At 42.1% G+C, this 14,981-nt stretch overlaps 1 protein-coding gene across 1 annotated transcript in view; it reads left to right on the top strand.

The window, feature by feature from the left end:
- LOC138947157 (uncharacterized) overlaps positions 1–12,517 on the top strand; it is a 38,946-nt gene extending 26,429 nt beyond the window's left edge. The window contains exons 7-15 of the mRNA XM_070318597.1: positions 3,128–3,290; positions 4,439–4,563; positions 6,178–6,306; positions 7,215–7,523; positions 7,746–7,945; positions 8,758–8,860; positions 10,374–10,502; positions 11,047–11,274; positions 11,739–12,517. Coding sequence (XP_070174698.1) covers positions 3,128–3,290; positions 4,439–4,563; positions 6,178–6,306; positions 7,215–7,523; positions 7,746–7,945; positions 8,758–8,860; positions 10,374–10,502; positions 11,047–11,274; positions 11,739–11,854 — 1,502 coding nt within the window. The 3' untranslated portion in view covers positions 11,855–12,517. The remainder of the gene's footprint in view (positions 1–3,127; positions 3,291–4,438; positions 4,564–6,177; positions 6,307–7,214; positions 7,524–7,745; positions 7,946–8,757; positions 8,861–10,373; positions 10,503–11,046; positions 11,275–11,738) is intronic.
- The last annotated feature ends 2,464 nt before the right edge of the window (positions 12,518–14,981 follow it).

Genomic DNA, 14,981 nt, shown 5'->3' with positions numbered 1-14,981 from the left:
GTTTTTTGTTTTGTTTGTCTCTTTGTAATTGTGAAATGAAAGAACTTTGCATGGAAAGGTATTGTGAATGACAATGAGAGAGAGAGAGAGAGAGAGAGAGAGAGAGAGAGAGAGAGAGAGAGAGAGAGAGAGAGAGAGAGAGAGAGAGAGAGAGAGAGTACGGAATGCTCAATTAAATTGGCTTTAGGCCACTTTCCAAGAGCGAACACAATATTCAACTTAAACAAACAAACCAACAAACAAACACACACACTGAAAATAAGCAAAGAAATAAAAGTTAAAGCATCAAAAATCATATACAGTATAGTAAGAATGATGTTCTTCGGGGTGAGAATACCCCAACTTGAAATAAACGAACGTTTTAACAATCACATCGTCATTTCTGGACTTTAGTAATTGAGTTGTACTTAAACTATGCGACCGTGGAAGTAGGTATATTAGGTATATTAGGTGATTATCAAAATAGATTAATAACTCCACATTCAGACAGAAGAAAACATGCATAATTGTCTTCTACTTGAACACATTTGTGATACACTCTTCAAAAAAAGTTAAGGATCGGTTGAAAAAACGGATCTAATTATAAAAATTTGCCAAAAAATTAAACATCGACATAATAATTAAAAGATTAATGTGTTTGAATTAACAAATGAACAATGAGTCTTGACCTCTAAATTTTGTTTGACAGGCAGAGTTATTTCCCTTTGTGGGACTTCTCAAAAGCTTCTGTATTTTGGAAGAAAAAGGGTGTTTTTTTATAGCCCCATGAAATTTGCTGAACGCATGCCAGGGCAAAAGGTTGTGATGCACGTGCTACAACAGGGTCCTGGCTATGAACATCGCTCACCAGCTTGTGTTTAAAGGTTGACACGCTGACACAATTATGCACAGTAGCAACATGCCCCCACGAAGAAAACTGAGCGATTTGGATAGAGGAAGGGCAATAGGATGGCTACAAGACGGTGTTGCTACCAGGCAAGTGGCCCAGAGGCTTGCAGTGGCTCCCTCTGTCATCATCAGACTAAAACAGAGATTCCACGCAACTGGAAGAGTGCAGGAGCGACAACGTTCTGGTCGGCCCAGAGTCACCACGCAAAGAGAGGATCGCTTCATTCAGAGGCAGGCCATGCAACAAAGAATGGCTACGGCAAACAACATTAGGCAACGCCTACAAGCTACCACCAACACTGTTGTTAGTGGTCAGACGATCCGAAACCGCTTACACAACTTTGGCTTGCGTGCAAGGCGTCCAGTCCGAGGAACAACCCTGACTGCTAATCACCGAGCAGCTCGCCGAGCCTGGTGCACTCAACAGGTGAGGTGGCAATCCATTGTGCAGGAAGTACAGCAATAAAAGAAAGGGAAGATACTCTCAGTAAGCACAAAATATAACAGTATCCGCTATAGCTCAGTTGTTGTTTACAGATGAGTCCCGCTTTTGCTTGGAACCTGCTGATGGTCGCATCCGAGTGTGGAGGCGTCGCGGAGAGCGCTTCGCAGAAGGCGCTGTTCTGGAACAACAGCGTTTTGGCGGAGGCTCTGTGATGGTCTGGGGAGGGATCAGCACACGTCTAAGGACACCTCTGTACCATGTAGTGGGCAACTTGACCGGTGTCCGCTACCAGAATGAGATCCTGCAACCCCTGGTCGTTCCAGCCCTCCAAGCGATCGGCCCTCGTGCGATTCTTCAGGATGACAACGCACCTCCCCATCGCTCTGCAGCTGTAAACACCTTCATCCAGCAGGCCAGGGTCAACAGGATGCTGTGGCCAGCCAACAGCCCGGACCTGAACCCCATAGAGCACATGTGGGACGAGCTTTGTCGTCGGGTACAGCAACATCACCCTCCTCCTGCCAATCTGGGTCAACTGCTGCAATGGCTCCCAGAGCATTCATATGCAACCTGATCCACTCCATGCGCCAACGATGTGTTGAATGCCTGGCACACAACGGAGGGCACACGCGTTATTGACACTGATTCACATTGTTGTGAATTCCATTTTCGAGGGTTGTCACGTTTGACACACTCTAGCTAAATTGTCGCTGCCGCGTTCGATCTTTGCTTTGTTTGTCATTACTCCTTGGTTGTTCAATTATATAATTTTTTTTAAATGAAAGAATTCGGTCTTGTCTGTTTTGTGTGGCGTGCTTGTAAAAAAGTGATCCTTAACTTTTTTGAAGAGTGTATATTGAAATTTAGCATTTTTCGGTTAAAAGGGGACCGGCACGGTTGGCCTAGTGGTAAGGCGTCCGCCCCGTGATCGGGAGGTCGTGGGTTCGAACCCCGGCCGGGTCATACCTAAGACTTTAAAATTGGCAATCTAGTGGCTGCTCCGTCTGGCGTCAGGCATTATGGGGTTAGTGCTATCTAGTGCTAGGACTGGTTGGTCCGGTGTCAGAATAATGGGACTGGGTGAGACATGAAGCCTGTGCTGCGACTTCTGTCTTGTGTGTGGCGCACGTTATATGTCAAAGCAGCCTCGCACCGCCCTGATATGGCCCTTCGTGGTCGGCTGGGCGTTAAGCAAACAAACAAACACACTGTTAAAAGGGATCATTTTCAGTGTTAAGAGTTCATAAACAACTAAATTATGCCTCTTGGCATGGCGACATCGATTTTGTCCGTTTTGTCCACTACATTGCAAACATACTGTCAGACTCAGAAACTAACGATAGCACACAGTTAGCATAAAGATACACATGTTACATACCATTGTCATTGACATTTTCTGTTAGCAATTACTGTCTACTGTCGAGTGGACTTTAGCATGCGTGGCCATTTTTCACATCATTTAGGTAGTCATGATTTGTTTTCGGGAGGACAGGGGCTGTAATTGGAGCAACATCATCCTCCCGCATTGTGATGTTATTGTTTACTGTTCATGTTGTTTTATGTGTGTCTTTCACTCACGCTCATTGCAGACTCAGGAGAAGTAGTTCAGTTTCAACATTGTATTGGGGTATCCATTGTGCAGGAAGTACAGCCATAAAAGAAAGGGAAGATACTCTCAGTAAGCACAAAATATAACAGTATCCGCTATAGCTCAGAGGTACTGGGTTCCTGGTGTTTCACAGGTACCATGGATATCATTACACGCATCGTCATTGTCATGTTTATATCTTTCAGACAATCGTCTTTACTGGGCTGATGCTGCCACTAATCTGATCGAAAGCGCACACTTGGATGGTAGTGGAAGAAAAGAGGTCATGCGTGCAATTAGTTCGCTGCACTTCTTCGGCCTGGCACTCTTTAACAACGCTCTGTATATCACGGACTGGGGACATATGGGGTATGTGTTGGATATTGTTCTAATTTCAAAGGAATCAAGTTGTTTTAGTTGAGATGGAATGCGTCATAGGCATAGAAGTCATAGTGGCTCCTTCGCTGTCAGTCTATCTGTCTGTCTGTGTGTCCTTTTCGCTGGCTAGCTTGGTTGGCTGGCTGGATGATTACCTGGCTCTCAGAACGTTCAAGAGACGCTGTAAGTTTCGGTAAGGTTTGAACTTTCTCAATAAAAGGAATAGGCGAATTAGATCTCAGGTTTATGCGTCACTTATCATTTGGGTTTGCTTAATTAGCTTAATTCGAGTAAGTTTATGGTTGAACATTGTGAAGAGTTTCTTTTTGTTGTGGCTTGTTACGAATTTTGCTTTTGTTTGTTGTTAATGTCAATTACCTATTACAAGCAACCCTCGGGAGTTTTGAAATAGTTGTTGCCTTGCTTTACCTTGCCCTCCCTTGGTAGCAGGTAGGCCCTGCATTGTACAGCGAACCTTTTATCTAAACTCAAGAAGTACAGAAGGCTGTATAACATTCACTACAACATCATAGAGAATTTACGGAAACCACAGAAGAAGCACAGCTGCACTCATTGTTCATTAAGACGTTTATGGTTGACACAATTGTAACAATGCTACCTGTTTGGCTCTTCAAGGGGCGTGACTCTGACACAAACCGTAACATTCAAGGCAGAGTTGCTTCCCCCCGTACAGCGCCTATTGACTGGAACAAGTGCCTTGCCGCAGTGGAATGCTCACCAATGAAGTTTTCCCCCTGTAATGTTCCCTTCGTTTTCGCACAACTAAGCACAGCTGAACTCATTTTTTCAGAAGTTTATGATTGCTTGACACAACTGTATAAGTGTTTGGATCATTAAGGAGCGCAACAGTCGCGCCCGTTATGTCGTAGTTTATGATTTTTAAACGGAATTGAATGGCATTGTTTATTGTGTATGCCCCTTTTACATATCTGTCTTAAATCTTAACAGCGAGAGATGTGTATGCAGAGAGGTGTTTAGCTGAGAACAATGTTATCAATTAGTACATAATATTTAAATATAATATTAATGTTGCAGTCTTTCGTTTGTCTTTATGTGCCCTGCACCACCACTGCACTTTCTCCATGTGAAATTATAAAGTTAATTTGATTGATTTTGAGCCATCTGACAACGGAAAGCCGTTTAATCCGGCTCCCACTGGACGGGGGGAACGTGACGATAGTGGGCTCAGTAAGGAGACGCCTAAACGACATCCACGTCTATCATCAGGATTCCTTGATGACAGGTAATGTGGTGGTCCAGGCGCATGTATTAACTGCACAGTTTATGCTTTCGATTTGTATGTCTTTTGTCTGTTATTCACCGTATGCTTCATTATGTCAGTTGCCTGTAGTTGAATGGCAGTACGACAGTTCAACAAGCAAAACATTGATTGTTTGTTGGAACGAAGGTCAATGCAGTCTTTTCCAAGACATTAACTTTGTTTGCTTCCCTGTCTGCTTCTGTCTTTATCTGTCTGTCTGTCTGTCTGTCTAACTATTTCTCTTTCCCAACTCCAAGAATTGACCTGTACAAGTCGAGTCTATCATATTCTGAAGCAATTATGTGGAACGCCATTCCTAATATAATTAAAATACGAATTCATGAAACATCATTCAAGGAATATTACATGCTGTTTCTTTTACAAAACTTATAAGAAATATTATCAAGCAGCTAGGAAAATATAACTGTACTCTCTAATTATATTGAAAAACATGATTATATATAATGCATGAAAGATTTATTTTTTATTTTTATACAAACAAATATTTCTCTGTTATATATAATTTTCAAGCATTGCTAAAGAATCACAATGCATCTTAAAATGTCTTATTGGCTGCTTGACATGTTAATTATGGTAAATATGTCATTTGTACTATATTTAAACTTATCTTCTATTTCTTCTTGTTTGTTACCCCTCAATGGGCGAGGGCCGGATGAAAAGAAGCATGTATACATTGCTTATTCTGTTACCCTCTTAAAATAAATTTCAATTCAATTCAATTCAATTCTCTCTCTTGCTGCCTGTCTCTCTATCTCTGTCGATCTGTTTATATTCTCTCTCTGTCATGTACGTCAGCCTCTCTCTTTCTCTCTCTCCCACTACCCTCGTAAATAAAGAATTTGTCATTGTCATTGTCCCTCTCTCTCTCTCTCTCTCTCTCTCTCTCTCTCTCTCTCTCTCTCTCTCTCTCTCTCTCTCTCTCTCTCTCTCTCTCTCTCTCTCTCTCTCTCTCTCTCTCTCTCTCTCTCTCTCTCTCTCTTGCTGCCTATCTCGCTATTTCTGTCAATCTGTCTGTCTGTTTGTTAGTCTTTCTCTCTGTCTCTCTCTTACACACTGTCTCCCCTCTCCCCTCTCTGTCTGTCTGTCTGTCTGTCACTTTTCAATCTATGAACAAATTTCATACGCACTGACCGAGACACACGTTGTCTGTAAAATGTTCACACCTACCCGGGCCACAAAAAGTGTCTTCTTGGTTACATTTAATACATTGAGTTTGGCGCCATTTGTGTGAATAACGACTCAGAATGTACGAAAAATTGGTTTACGAAACGGTACCTCACGTTTTTGTTGTATCCATTTTTTTTCAGAGAAAGGACGAGTGTATGAATCCAGATGTTCCAGTTTACACGAACACACACACACCCCCCTCCACACATACGCACACACACACACACACACACACACACACACACACACGCGCGTGCGCGCGCGCGCACATAAACACACACATTTGTAATACAGTTTTGATAAATATCAACAAAGTTATGTCAGTATTTTAAAGTAGGTGATAGCTTTGGATCCTTAAATCATGAGTTGTAGTTTTCTCAGCATTAGCAACATATCACTGGGTTTCAGGTCCCAACGGATGTGGCGACAACAATGGCGGTTGCAGTGTCATTTGCATACCGTTGCACAGCAACAGCAGCAAGTGCATGTGTCCTGATGGCCAGCAACTCTCTTCTGACCAGAAGAACTGTGTAAACGGTATAACATCTGTTTTATGTTTATTTTTTGTTTTTGTTGGAGCTTGTCTGGGGTTTTTTTCTGTTTTCTGACTGGTAAAGTTTTGTTCGTGGGTCTGTCTGTGTGTCAATTTTCTTAAGGCCAGTTCACAGTACGTAACGTTTATTTCTAGATTATACATTCACATTATACCGTTAGGTCAAAGGTGATAACACAACAGCAACAGCAAGCAAAAAACTCTACCCCAGTATAACTGGAATTGTACAAATAATATGATATCTTGACACTTTTATTGTTCAAAAAATGTATGTGATGACGTCATATTCGCCTCATGAAGATGACGTGGCACTGTGACGAACCTTATTTTAAATTTGTCAATGACATTAATTGCAATTTTGGTCAAACAATCTTTGAATCAGTCCGGACTGTTGGATTGCAGTTCAACTTAGAAGTTCAAAACTTATATTGGTCCATTAGAAATGCTAGTATTTCCTAATAAAATTGAAAGTTCAGTAACGGATTCAAAAATGATTGCATTTCATTTTGTAGCAATTCGTGAATCCAAAATTATGTTTACTCTGAAAAGTGTGCTAAATATTAAAGAAATCGGTTTTTGCCAATTAGGTCCAATGCTTGCGAGCATCGTGGATACCTGCGGGACCCGTCGCGGTCTTCGCTTTTAGGCTAGACAAGCTTAAATAGTGGTGGTGATGACTGATCCCGGGTTTTCAGTGTCGATCTTTTAGTTTCAGGCCAACAGAATTTTTTTTTTATATTGCTTGTTCTAGTCTGTATTGGTTGGAATAGGGTTTAACAACGGGATTGGCCATGTTTAGGTGTGTGGAGTTTGGTAGGGGAGGATGGTTCAATCAATGTAGATATTATCCATAATAGATTGAACAATTCCAACTTCTGTTGTCTGAATTCAGACGGCGGCAGTATTACCTCTACGACAACATCTACAACCACGTCAATTACAACCAACATAGCAGTCTTCGTCACGGCGTCTGAAAGACTTCCTTTTCAAACAGACGGGTCACAAGAACTGACCTTGACCTGTCGACCTGACACGACCGTTCAGGTCACGCAGTACAGATGGAGCGTGACCTGCGCGCGGCAGACCGGAAACACGTGTGTCTACCTACCTAAATCAGAGGATGACAGAAATGTTGTAGCGTGCACTGTGACGTTGGCAGACGGTCGGTCGGCCGTAGGAAGACTGCAGATAATGCTAGAATGTAAGTGAGCACGTTTTGTTCTGATTATTTCGATTAAAATAGAACAGTTTGAAAATGTTTCAAAGTTATAACATTATCCCTTTTCCTGAAAAAAAAAAGTATTCAGCTTCTAACAATGGCCATTTTGAAGGGTGGGTACCATATAATGCTTTGACACAACATTGGTACTGGTTTCTTCAGGGTTTAACTTACTATCTATATTTGAACCGTTTATTGGCACAGATCCACCCCAGACACCTCCAGTCATTAACGGATACAAAAAGGGTGACGTACTACAAGCAGGTGATGACCTGAGATTGACCTGTTCCGTCCTAGGTGGCAAACCTCTTGTGAAAAACGTAATCCTGTCTTGTGACGGACATCCAGACACTGCACCGGACATCGCTGGTCAGACAGAAGTACACAGCGTACTCGAGTTTAAGGTAGTATATATAGACTTAAAGATACAATAAATAAAGTGCTATATGTTCGTGTATTTTTGTAATCATCTGTAGAACGGTGAACATGTCATCACAGTCCTCAACCACTGATCCATTCAAGTCAAGTCAATACTTTCCGTGTGCACGATTCGGGTCACCATCTCAGGGCTAACCAGGATGTACATAATGACTATACCTTCCCAATACTTAAACATTTTGCAAATCAAACAACTACCTGGCTGTTACCAGTAGGTAATTTGAATGGTTTCGTTTTCTTTTAAGAAAATTGTTTCGCTGAAAACCACCATAGGATTAGTTATTAAACGTATTCATGCGTATTCATGATATACGCGTCTAAGTTGACGGGTGGTCTTATACCACGTAGATGTTAATGGGTAGATCGGATAGAGTTGATGCGCGCGCGCGCGTGTGTGTGTGTGTATGTGTGTGTGTGTGTGGGTGTGTGTGTGTGTGTGTGTGTGTGTGTGTGTATGTGTGTGTGAGGGCATGTGTTTGTGGGTTGGTGTGTATGAGAAAGAGAGATAGACAGAAAGCTGTGGTACTCACCTGAATTTTAGAGAAAATCTTCTTCTTTTTTTTTTCTTTTTTTACATAACCATCCGGCTGTAGTGCTAACACTTATTGTTACGATAAAATGAAGAGAACTATTTTAGTTATCTGCACCTTATGATATATGACTATTTTTTTACGTTTTGAATGTCTATGTCTTGTTTCTGTAAGACCTGTGTGCGTGTACCATTGGTAAGAGTACAGCATGCTTTATGGCGAATTAATTTATCGTTCTTGTTGTTAAGTCCGTGAGAGTGGAAGACAACGGGAAGAGGTGCATTTGTACTGCAGAGTGGAAGGACACCGACTGGTACCGTCTGAGTGTCACCACTACTTTGATTGTCAATGGTAAAACTGTGTTGTTGTTGTTATTGTTGTTGTTGTTGTTGTTGTTGTTGGTGTTGGTGTTGGTGTTGGTGTTCTTGACGTTGCTGCTGTAACATATACCCCGACAACAGACTGTCATCGGCCCGATGACGATTTGGGTCGGCAGAGCAACGCTTATGATGATCGTGGTTGGCCATAGGGCCAACCCAGATCTTTGACGATGCCGATGATCGGCACATCGTGGTTGGCCCGCCGATGGGCCAACCTTGACGCCAGACGATCATCGGCACATCGTGGTCCGCCCGCCGATGGGCCAACCTTGACGCCAGACGATGACGTAAAAAGAGTCACGCCGAGACAAGAAGAATCTTTCTCGGTACCGAAGACCTTTACAAGTGACGTAATTCTCATGATTCGATGACCGCATCTGCGGGGGCATGACCTCATGTCCTTGCCACCTCATCACTTCGGACATTGTCTATTTTTGGTGGTGTGTGGTGCCTAAATTTTTGTTTTTTGGTCAATCATACTTGTTATTGAAGTTACGATTTTAAAAAAAGTGCGATTCGCTCTTTGAGCACACGTAAAGAGGCTTCCCTGTTAGAACATTGCGAAAAAGCTTTAAAAACTCTTCTGTGAAACAGACTTTAGCTGCTTTTGTGACATCAGTGGCTGAAAAAGAACATATTACGTCATCATCGGCAGAAGATTGGCATAAGGTAGACACATGATCGTCGGCAGAAGATCGGCACATCATCGATCATTGTCGGGCTTTTAGAACATATCACGTCATTCGTCGGCAGAAGATCGACACATCACCGAGAGAGAGAGGGCGGGCAAAAGCATAATACGTCATTCATCGGCAGAGAAACGGCGGAACACCGATCATGGTCGGGCTTTTACAACATATCACGTCATTCGTCGGCAGAGAGTCGGGGGAAGATCGGCATCGACACGATGCCAACGTTGGCCCACCCCAGATACGATGAGCAGGCCGCCTCGGCGTCTTGGCGGCTGTCTAGGTTGGCCCGCTCTAGACGCTGTGGTTGGCCCAACGTTGGGCCAACCACATCATGCTGTCGGGGATGTGGTCATATGGTAAAACAGAACAAGAGACATTTCATGTCAATGCTTCTTCTTTTTACTCAAGTGCCAGAGGAGACTGGTTCCCCGTACATCATTATAGCCGTTGGTTCTAATTTCCTTGTGTTATTAGATCTTGCGATTTGCTTTTGTTGTAACAATTCTTTGAAAGCCTACACCATGTTAACTGAAACAATTAAGTTGTCATAACAGATATGATCGTTAATTTAAGTTGCTCAATTTAGATTAGGCCTTGTATGGAAATGATTATAACTGAAGAATCGGAGTAGATGTAAATAATGTAAGATCTCATTACATATGTAAATTAGAAAGTCAATGTTTTAGTCGTTACTTTAATTGTCAGATTGCCTGGAAAGTTTTCTTGTTGTTGTTGGTTGTTTTTTAAAAATATGTTCCGGTTTATTATAGTGTGGAAGCATGTATTTCACAGGTACAGACATGGAGCAACACGAGGAGCAGAAAGGACCTAGTGTTCCAATTATTGCCGGAGGTGCTGCTGGTGGTGTTGTTGTCATCATCATCGTCGTCGTCGTCGTCGTGTTCGTCGTAAAAAGAAACCGTATGTTTTTATTGTCCTAATTTCGTGCATGCCTCCGTCTCTTTGTTTTATTGTCAGTGTGTGTGTGTGTGTGTGTGTGTGTGTGTGTGTGTGTGTGTGTGTGTGTGTGTGTGTGTGTGTGTGCGTGTGTGTGTATGGGGGAGAGAGAGTGTGTGTGTGTGAGAGAGAGTGTGTGTGTGTGTGTGTGAGTGTGTGTGTGTGTGTGTGTGTGTGTGTGTGTGTGTGTGTCTCTCTCTCTCTCTCTCTCTCTCTCTCTCTCTCTCTCTCTCTCTCTCTCTGTGTGAGTTTGCTCATGAGCACCAACGCAGGTAAAGATGTCTATGTTCAGCATTTTGATCCTTAGATTTTTTCTATTTCAGCTTGAATGTGTTTTTGTATAATAACACAGAATAATTATTATTCTTCGATCGTGGGTTGCCACTTCTACTTGCACTCGTCGGATTTAACGTGTATGACCGTCTTCGATACACAAACACACAACCTCCTTTCTGGGGGAAGAAGTATTGAGTTTGATATTGTTCAAATCTCATATTCTCTGCTCCAGGACATCCAACCTACGACCGGCCAAACAAAAGACGGAAGAGCAGCCAGGCACCAATCAGCCCGTACACCGGTCTTGGTCACGTGGGCGATGCTCCGTTCGCCATCAGCAACGGATCTTACGACGCTCAGACTGCTGGCAGGTCCGGTCTGAGGAATACTGATGATGACGTCAATCGCGAATCTCTGTATGCTAAAATTGAGGAAGTGCCTGAGGAGTTACCTCCTCCGAGTAAGTTAGTCTGGAGGATCTCTCTCTCTCTCTCTCTCTCTCTCTCTCTCTCTCTCTCTCTCTCTCTCTCTCTCTCTCTCTTTCTCTCTCTCTCTCTCTCTCTCTCTCTCTCTCTCTCTCTCTCTCTCTCTCTCTCTCTCTCTCTCTCTCTCTCTCTCTCTCTCTCTCTCTCTCTCTTGCTAATTGTAAAATTCTTGCCTATCTAGTACCCTCGATAATACATATGTTGTCTTATTTTGTCTTGTCTTGTCTCTCCCTCCCCCCCTCTCTCTCTCTCTCTCTCTCTCTCTCTCTCTCTCTCTCTCTCTCACACTCACTGTCTCTGTGTATCTGTCTGTCTGTCTGTCTGTCCAGATGCTAAGGAAAATAATGACGACCCTTGCGTTCAATCTGAAGGTGGTCCCAATATTCGTTAGAACCGAAAGAGTGAGTGATGCTAAATTCGAGCCATCTTTTTGTTGCAGTACCGTGCAGACCTTCCCTACCGACCATCTCGTCAACAGAATCCACAGACAGCTACCTCCATCCAGTAAACAGCCCAGACCACGGCTACGCCGGCCATGTTGCGTCCGACATTTGATGGAGTGGGCGGCTGTGGTTAACTAAGTTTGGACACTGTGGTGTAATGTGGTAAAGGAAAAGAGCCTCTAGTTCACAGACAGCAAATATATATGGAATAGCCTGATGTAACTGTACGAATATGGTAAAAAGGCAAAACCCGAAGATCATGGGCGATTTTCATCACGAACACTGAATCAGGGTTATCTTTTGTAGTTCGTGTTTTCTGCCATTTCTGCTGATGCAGGTGTTGATTAGTGTCAAACCAGCGGTTTTGAGACAGTTTTAAGGAGTACTATGATAAACAGATCTGTATTTGAGCAATTAACTGATACATTGCTATGAAAATGTGAGGATGTTATGCCTGCATGCCAGACGTCCTTCAGATAAAATATCGGATCATTAAGTTATTTCTTAAGATATTATCTAAACTTCCGGAAAATGTTCTAAAATCCGTCACAGGTTCATGGTACTCTTACTGGAGTGGCGGTCAAGAAACTGCAGTAAAAGAAAAATCTCTGATCCGAATAGTGTGCCAGATAACCTTTCATGGCATTGATAGTTTGAACAAAATTATACGGGAATGAATGCTTTGTCGGGGTACGAAATTTATCGCATTAATGTTTTTGCTACGTTTATTATCTTAATCTCATTGGTACACAAGTAGAAGAAGGAAAAAAAAGAAGAAAACAGGCAAGTTCTTAATTGAGGTTGCCTCTTTTCAAATATAACTCCCTTTGTTAGAGATATAATTCACGTGGTTTTCTGCTGAAAAGGCGGGCGTTTGTTGCTGTGTGAGACACACGCACAGAGAACTATTCAAAATGTCAAACTTGTCTGTATTTTCTTTTTCTAACGAATTTGTCAGTCCTACACTTTAAGGTTTACAAAGCCATTTTTCATTTGGCTGAACTGTGTTTGATCTTTCTAAATCTGGGCTCGTATTCTTGAAAAAGCTGCAAATTTGTGTCCTTTAAAGTCAAACTGTCGTTTAACTACCGCCCGGTATTTATTTTTACTGCCCAGTAATTATTTATTTCCCCCCGGTATTAATGTGTGTCTGGCGGAAGGTCGGCAGCTACCAGAATTGGTTATTTTTAGAATTGGAGATTCCTCATGCTTGCTCCTCTCTACAAACAATATTTCAACAAGATTTATTCTTGAAAAAGCTGCAACTCATATACTGGCCTGTAAAACTCAATAAGTCCGCCAACTGCTAAGTGTTATTTATGAAACACCGGTAAGTCCTTACCGGGTTGTCTCCGAGCTGTAAAGTTAGAGGACCCCTCCCCCTCCTGTAAAGTCGCTACCTGTCAGTAACTTCACCAACACTGTCCATTAAAACCGTCAAGTTCGAATAAATCTTGTTCAAATATTGTTCGTAGATTTATGTCCCTCATGGACACACATTGGTGTCCTTTAAGCACCGATGCATTGCGGTCAAATACGAGCTTCTGCTCGCGAAAGATTTCAACCGATGCTCGATCATAACGGCGTGTTGCAAAAGCGTGCTTGCGTCTTGTTTAATGCATTACAGTGGCGAGAATTTGGTGTCTGATTCCGTAGCCGAACGGTTATCGAATTCGCCTGATGCGCGATTGAGTCGGGTTCGAATCGCCATCAGGCCTTAATTTTTTTTGTTTTACTCTTTGTCATTAAGTTTGTTTGTTTTTGTTTATTTTCTTCGTGTGCAAAAGAGTACGTTGTAATTTTAAAATTGATTTCAAAAAATTAATTTTAGGCGAGAATGAGTTTTTTTTTTAAATTGATGGTTAACATGATATTACCGTTAACTACTTTGTATACGCCCATCCACCCTATGTAACAGTTTTGCCGAAAAGTGAGGGGTGGGCATTTACTAGGTACTATACCCTTGGCAGGAGCGGGTCCTTAGCTAGAAAAACGATATTTTGGTCATTTGTCATAGAAGTGTTCAAAGGATGCGTTATTGCACAAAACTCCCCCCCCCCCCCCCCCCCACACACACACACACACTAACACTAAAACTAACACACAAAATCAACCTCTTCAGATATCACTTCCCGCCAAAGATGAAGCTTTGAAGATGAAGACCATTGTTGGAGCAGTCCGCGGTGCGCGGTACAAGCCATCAACAACTGTACGACGAGTCAGGCTTTATTTCATTTTAAGAGAGGCGTAAACGTCAAAAATCGATATTATTTCACAAGATTGTACACCGTAAGGTGCCAAACTACTTACTTGCGATATTGCCACCATTAATATCAACTAATAATCCATATCGCCAGCGCAGACTTTTAGACAGGAAAGTTCCATCGTTTAACACTGAATTATACAAAAACTCATTTCTCCCATCTACAACACAACTCTGGAATTCTTTACCAGACTACATAAAACTTAGTAAGTCCTTCAAGCACTTTTTGTCAAAAAACGATTTAAGTCTGCCGTGTAATTGGTATTCTGGAGATCGCATATCACAAACAATTCACTGTAAGCTCAGGCTATATATAAGTGATCTTAATAACGATCTAGTGAGACGACACGTTGCTACAGATGCATCTTGTGACTGCGCATTTCCGTCCGAAACCGTAAAACACTTCCTATTAGATTGTACAAATTATCGCGAAGCACGTCAAGAAACCATACATACCCTCCCTAACCACAGTATTCATCTCCCCCACCTTGTAAATGGAGACAGACAGTATTCTCTAGATTTGAACAGGAACATTTTGTCAAGAGTACACTCGTTCATTGAACGTTCAGGCCGCTTTGGGCAAACCAGAATCAATGCTCCACAAGCCGGACAACAACTTTAATTTCTGCACAACTCCTACCCATCCCTCTTCTTTTTATTCCTTTTCTTCCTCTCCTTCCTTCCTCTTACTGTCTTTCTTTATAATGATTATGCAACGTTTATTATGTTTTGATAATTTTGGATGATTAATGAGATGAGGATGATTATAATGATGATGCTTTGGATTTCCAATTTGGTTTATTTAGACAAATTGTTCAGCCGTTACTGCCTTACGTTATAATATCCATGCAGGAACACCACTATTAGCTTCTAGCTTGTTGCTGTTACCTGTGTCTTTTGTATACATGTCATGATTGTAACACTTGTTGAAATAAACTTATGTTTAAACCAAAGATGAAGCTTTCGTTTCTTCTTT

Source organism: Littorina saxatilis, linkage group LG14 (assembly GCF_037325665.1).
Source record: "Littorina saxatilis isolate snail1 linkage group LG14, US_GU_Lsax_2.0, whole genome shotgun sequence".
In the NCBI taxonomy this organism is placed as follows: Eukaryota; Metazoa; Mollusca; class Gastropoda; order Littorinimorpha; family Littorinidae; genus Littorina; species Littorina saxatilis.
The sequence above is the reverse complement of the archived record's forward strand: the minus strand, read 5'-3'. Positions and strand labels throughout refer to the sequence as shown.